General features: G+C 50.9%; 1 protein-coding gene across 1 annotated transcript in view; it reads right to left on the reverse strand.

Moving 5' to 3' along the window:
* LOC131207283 (hemicentin-1) overlaps positions 1 to 4,904 on the reverse strand; it is a 104,647-nt gene extending 99,743 nt beyond the window's left edge. Inside the window, exons 1-2 of the mRNA XM_058199895.1 lie at positions 4,859 to 4,904; positions 4,597 to 4,726 (exon numbers count right to left, since the gene is read on the reverse strand). Coding sequence (XP_058055878.1) covers positions 4,597 to 4,726; positions 4,859 to 4,904 — 176 coding nt within the window. The remainder of the gene's footprint in view (positions 1 to 4,596; positions 4,727 to 4,858) is intronic.
* Between the last annotated feature and the right edge of the window lie 1,760 nt (positions 4,905 to 6,664).

Here is a 6,664-nt window from a genome sequence, read left to right on the forward strand (position 1 = left end):
CGGCGTCGGCCAGGGAGGCGGACAACGTTTGTTCCTGCCGCTTTGCAACTGCAACGAGGGTATCCGCTCAGGCCCGGCTCAGGTTACGGACGGAAGAACTTTGTTTACCGGCAACAGCGGCTAGATAGCTGCTAGTCAAGTGGTTGTTGAATGGTTCGAGTTTTGTCGATAACCGTCGGCGAAGTGGGCGGCGAAGACTAGCGGTCGGTCGGCGTCCTGGCGTCTCCTATTTGCGCTCGATTCCCGGGCAGGGATTGGGATTTTTGTCAAGGATCTTCGAACCCGCCCGACAAAGCCCCAGACCCCGGCCCCGGTCGGTCACACGAGCTGCAGAGGCTTGACCTTATTTGAATAATCCCGCCACCCGCCCGGTAGGGTGTCGGGCTCCGGTATCGGGCCGGGCTGCCGAGCGTGCCCAGTCACCGCAGGTAGTGGCAGTGGAAAATGGACCTGTGGAATGGAATGGCTCCCAGAAGGAGCTCGACGCGCAGCTGCGTTCGCCTTCCGTTTCGTGGGAAAGACGTGGACTACGGCACACCCAGGCACTTAGGTTTGGATCGAATTTCACATGCCAGCTTGTTTGAAGTGCCTGGTAATGGGAGACCACCGTCCCGGGGTAGTCGTGGCCCCGTCCGCTCGGGCGATCTCGAGCTGTGTAGCGAAGAGTTTGACAGCTTCTTACGCCATCATCGATGATGTTGCTGCGTCTCGAGTGGTTTCCAACTTCTCGGGAATGTATCGTTTGTTCTCGGGCCAGCTCCGGAGAAACACCAGACTATCGGATGCTATTGGCAGCTGACATCGATACCGTCGGGAGGTGGCCACGTGCACTGTGGGACTGTTGGCGAGTGTGGTAGGTTGCATTCCAGCTACCAGCTCTGGTCCAGCATTGGTTCATTAGGAAACTCGAGCGGACGGGCGCGTAGTCGAACGGGAAGATGAGCCCATAACTGAACGTAACCGCAGCCACACGTCGTTGATGAGTGTGGTCGTTGCCGATGCTCTTCTGCGCTGTGCAGGAATATGCTCAAGTTTGAAGCACATATTGGCAGCCTGTAATCGGGGTTGGCCAAGTGTGCTGTCTTGCTGTCAGTTTGATGTTCGACTTTCTGAAGTCTGTCTGAAGCACAAAACTACGACTGCTTACCAAACGATTCCCACACTGCCTCGTTATCAAATATTTTACTACAAAACAGTAAAATTATTCCCAATTCGTAGCTTTGCCTAAAAGCAATGTACCTTCATAGTAATGCCTTTTTTTAATAGATCACCCCGTAACTTGCTATCGATTAAGCGAAAAAAAGGAACGACTACTTGGAGATCGTCCCGAAATTGGTTATAATTTGTAGACCTTTGTCTGCATTTGTCACGTCACACGTGAGCACGACGGTTGTGTGACTGGTTTTTTTCCCCGAACCCACCACCGACAGACCCTATTTTGTCTATTTATCAACGTGATTGACAGCGCATTCGACTATTATTCCGGATCATTATGCGAATCGATGATCTGTCCCCGGTCGTGAGTCAGGGTAACATCGCACCACGCACCGCGGCTCTCGGTGACGAACTTCATTGTTATAATCAACAACCACGGGCAGAACCGACCCTGGCTCCGGCAAAGGACGAAGAAACCCGGTCTCACGTCCGTGGCCGGAAAATCCACTTCGTCACTTTTTCATCGGCCGACGCCCGTACGCTCTGATAAACATATTCTAATGTGCGTCTGTGTATGTGCGCTTGTATATGTGTGTGCCGGAGCCTTACCGTACCGCAAAACGGTGGACAAATCCATTTATTCAGTGTGCTCGTCGTGTTGTCGTCATCGATCAAAATGCGCGAGGCGGGCGAACCTCTCCGGAAGCACTGAGTGAAGTGAGCGCTTTTTTCTTGTTGTGCCTCACCGAACCCCCCCAGGCGGGGACGATGGCCGCCCGGGGACCCCCTTCAGCCACCCGCATCAGGATATCAGCCTTAGCTGTGGGTGCCTCACTCACCTTCCTAGTCGCGTCGGTCGGGTTTTCGCAAGCGAGAAAGCCCCTAAAAGCTACTGAAACGACTCAGACGTGGTTTTTGACAGAAAGAGACAGAGAGCGACAGTAACAGAAAGAGAGAGGAAGAGGAGCATAGAAGTGTGGGTTGTAACAAACGACGCACAGCGACCTGTGCTCTATTCCGTGCCGTTTTTTTTCTGCTGCCACTCCCGGTCGGAAAATTTATATCGAAGATGCTTCGGGATTATGTATGTTTTCTTGTTTGCCGAAGGCTGGCGAAGGACAACGTTCGACTCGAGCGAGACGGTGAGCAAAAACGTTCGACAAAGTTCTGAAGTGCTGTTGAAGGTCACAGGGCACACTTTTAAATAACAGTGCAAAAGTGACCGAATATTTCTTCTCCGTTTTTCTTTTTCTTTTTTTTCCATAGAAAATCCAAAATTCCACAAACCTGCGTGGGTGGGGTTTCGGATTCGGTTCAACACCAAGAAGCGATCCGTTCCAATTATTTTACTTTAGAAGGCCACCGCGAGCCCCCACTGCCACTGACAGCACCGACACTGCGAGGAGCAAACGACGGACCCGAAACCTCCATCGTCTTCCAGCGGAGGGCCTGACAAATGCCTTGTATTTTTATGCTAAATATGCGATATGCATACACATACATCAACCTGAAGTTCCTATCTTCGGCACCGTCCGGTTCGGGCCCGGATGCCGCACGGGGCGAGTGCGGTGTGATCAACGACCACCGACCGTGCCAGGGAGTGCCAAATGTCGGGGAGGCAAACGTCTATGCAAAGGCATCACTTATGAATACATAAGCATTACACCTCCCGCCGATCGTGGGGGGGGGGGGCGGTTTTCTTAAGCGGAAAGCACCTGAAATAACCTCTCAGGATGATGGAAAATCGCACCCAAGGTTCGGGGAGTCGAACGGAAGCATCGCACCCATCGAAGCCTGGATCCTTCGTTTGCGATCCTCATCACCGGTCCAATCCAATTTGGGGGCTCCCGTGGAAATTCACCGGCACGTTTGGGGCACGTTGAATGGAAAAATCAGAGTGAGGCAGACGGGCTTGAGGATTCATCCGGCCGGCCCACTCAGGTGGTGACGCTGCATCGCCGGTTGTCGCCCAATGAAGGCACTTCGTTCATGTTTGCTCAATAATATCATGAAAATAAAGCGCCATGTTTATGCTGAAGATGGTAGCCCGTGCTCTCGAGCCACCGACCGGTCCTGGGATGTAGTTCACCCCTGATTGCTGTCATCGTGCGCTCTCTCACTCACCGACAAGGAACAAGGAGCCGGATTGAACGAGGGCTTTTCACGCAATTGCTCGCGCGGCGTTAAGCGCATTTTGATGCGATTTTCCACTAAATGAAAGTTTTCCCGCACACCGAGTGACACTCACCGCTTGGCACCGTCCCTCCAACGACGACCTGTGGATGAGGATGTCAACGTGCCGCGTGTATCGTCCTGGCGCACGTAGCGCAGCATGACACGCAGCGCGAGCGCGACGATAAAGTTATCGATATGTAAATTATTTTCTCAATCTCCCGGCCCCGTGCGGGCTGGCAAGAAGATTGTCATCAATTTCGGTCGGTTTTGATCGTTTTAAGCATCAGCCGCAGCGTGGAAAATTGGGGGGGCGGAAATCGAGCCACAAAAAGGAAGGTGGTAAAAAGGAAACGAAAAGGAAAACTCCCCCCGTTTTTCGGCAAGCAACATGATGCCAATCGAGAGTGGCATCAGATCGATCGTGGAGAGTGTCCGGGACCACCGGACGCCGGTCTCCCAGGCGCCCTGGAGCGAGGGGCGGAGGTCTCCTGGCTATTGGGTCGTGTAACGTGAGAAGATTGATGGTTTGAATATTTTACGATCATCGCATGTCACCGGAGCCCGCTTAAAGCTGAGAAGCGATGGCGATGACGGCGAGCGACTCGAAAGTGAAGTGAAACCGAGTTTGGCTCCTTCAGTCCCATCAGGCGGAAGATTAACGAAGAGCGCCGAAAGGGAACCGCGGATGTCCTGTGTGTCAACGGACCGATAAATTCACCCACCCCAGCTTGAGTCCCGGAGAGAGCACTCGAAAATGAATATAAATTCATGGCGTACGGCAATGGGTGGAGCCAGACCCAAACCCAGCCGGAGATATCGGAACGGTGATTGCAAACGAGTTGCTGGCGAACTTCCCGGGCAACGACCGAACACGACGGTTGCAACGAGATTAGTTAAGCCATTTCCGGCGCCCGGGACGCTGATGCATTCCAAATGAGCGTTCCCAGCCGGCACGTGACCCGTGGGTGATGAATGTGCCGCTAACGAATCAAGTTGCACTTTCCGCTTGAATTTGAATTGGGAGCACCTCAGGTAATCCGTTCAGCCATTGATGGCGTATGCGATGGGTCCTTAACTGTCCGCCACCGGTAACCTTGAAGTAATGTCACGACGGACACAAATTAATACGCTACGCGGTACACGCTTTGTCCTCGTGACCATAACCGACCAAATAATAGGCCTCCGGTCCGGAGTATGCAATCGGAACCCCCAAATTAGTGCCGGCCGGCCGTCGTGTACCATCCGTTCGCTCCAGCACTATCTTACCTGTAGATCGGTACATTGTCCTTGTACCACACCACCAGCAGGATCCGGTCGTTGGTGAGGTTCGAGGAGACGTCACACTTTATTTGAGCCGTTTCGTTCACCAGCACCTTCTCCAGGTGGGCCGGAACTTCTGTAAAAATAGAGAGAGAGGAAGAAAAAAAAGTGGAACGTCACAAAAAATGAGTAAATTACCGGCTTAGACAGCAAAAGTTTGGTTTAATCAGTGAATTGGTCAGAGGGATAAATTGGTGGTGTAACCCACCGAGCCGCTCGGAAATATCAAACGTCATGCCACCGAACCCATCCATCATGGGGTTGCCCCTAATAATCACAGCGCGGACCTGAAACAAGAGTAATCACCGAACGGGCCATTGTTCCACACGGACATAACGCACGGCCCAGGATCGAAGGCGAGCCGTTTTTTGGAACAGTTAAAGCGGGACTAAGTAGTGCGACCATTACATGCTGGACATTTTTTTTCGGATGGGCAGATACCCATTCGGAAGCACCGCCCCCGTGGGTTCCCCGATGACGTTTTCGCCCAAGGTTTCCGACTCGCTCGAGGGATGCGCGAGGTTTACCGTGCCGTTGATTGTCCTTCGCGAAAATGGTGCAAGTTTCGAAGCAACGAAGACAGAATGAGAATTCGCGTCGTTTTCGAGCCATGAATTTTGATCAGTGCGCCCGCTCCAAAGGCTCCAAGTCACCGGCAGGGCCCCTGGGGGGGGCTTTTCTTTTTTGTCCCGACCAAGCCTTTTCGCTTCTCGCTGGTACAGGGCTCGGACGCGCGCAATGGGATAATCAAAATATTTATGAATCATTATTATTCAGCATTAATGGAAAACGCATTAATTAATGGTGCCGTTTTGGGCTTTTCTCTCTCTCTCTCTCTCGTTATTCGTTTGTTTTTACATTGCGTTCTCCACTCACGGGCGTCATTATTGGAGGTTGGTGGTGGCGCATTTTTCCCCGAATCGATCGTTGTACTGAGCGCTCCGGGAAAAGTGTCACCAAAAAAACAGCGAGTGAGTGCCGCTTCCGTTTTGCATGGATCTAATTGATTCCTTACGTCATTCCTTGCCACCGCTGACAGTAGCAGCCTGCGGCAGGATACACACATTTTCCGAGTTCAATTGGTAATTGCCATTTTGTTTCTGGATGCTTCTACATTAACATTGTAAGCGGTTGCGATGCTGGTCTGTTTTCGTTCCATTTCGTAGGGCTACACCATTTTCCGTGCTTAAGGACAATGTTTAAAGCATTCAAATTGGCAACGGGGAAATGCCACCTTAGTACCATTTGATTACATTATGCAAATTGCCAACATGCTGCATGCTGCTCTCCTTCACTGATCGCTCTCTCTCTCTCTCTCTCACACTCAGTCAACTAATAATAAGTTAATGGACTCATTATAATATGAAATACGTCATTACGGGTCTCGCGCTCGTACACTAACAATTACGATGAATAATGGATAGTTCTGTAATGCCGATGCCGTCACGTTGCCGTTGTGTACACAAGACTCGTTTCAAACTAGAAAACTGGTCGAGCTATCGATTGATTTACTGTTTGGTCGTTCCGAGGTGTTTAAAGGCAATCAAAGTCCAACACTGGCAATTCAGGGTCCAACACAGTAACTGTCACGGAACACGACAAAAATCTCGCCCAGTGTGGCCCATCTGTATACCGCTACGGACTACTTCTGCTACGAGTTCTTTGGAAAGTTTTTTATTCCTTAATATGTAGCCATAAAACCATCGACACTAGTTCGTCGTGAACGGTGGGCACAATGGATCGGTCGGTCGGTCCTACCAAAGTTTGTAGAAGGCAAAGCTTATGCTGCGCTTTTCGAAGCATACAAAATGGTAGCACCAAACAGCTGGTTAGTTAGCTTATGAGTATTTTGCTTAAGTCGCCTTAAAACTTCGTCAAACAGCGAATGATAGTTTCACCCAACAAGTAAATATGGTTTAAATATAGGGACACGTTATGCTAAATATAACTATTTTTGCTAGAGCATACAAATGGTTGGTTGTCCTACTTCCGAAACCAATCTTGCTTAAATCTA

The sequence above is a fragment of the Anopheles bellator genome, chromosome 2 (genome assembly GCF_943735745.2).
Source record: "Anopheles bellator chromosome 2, idAnoBellAS_SP24_06.2, whole genome shotgun sequence".
NCBI lineage: Eukaryota > Metazoa > Arthropoda > Insecta > Diptera > Culicidae > Anopheles > Anopheles bellator.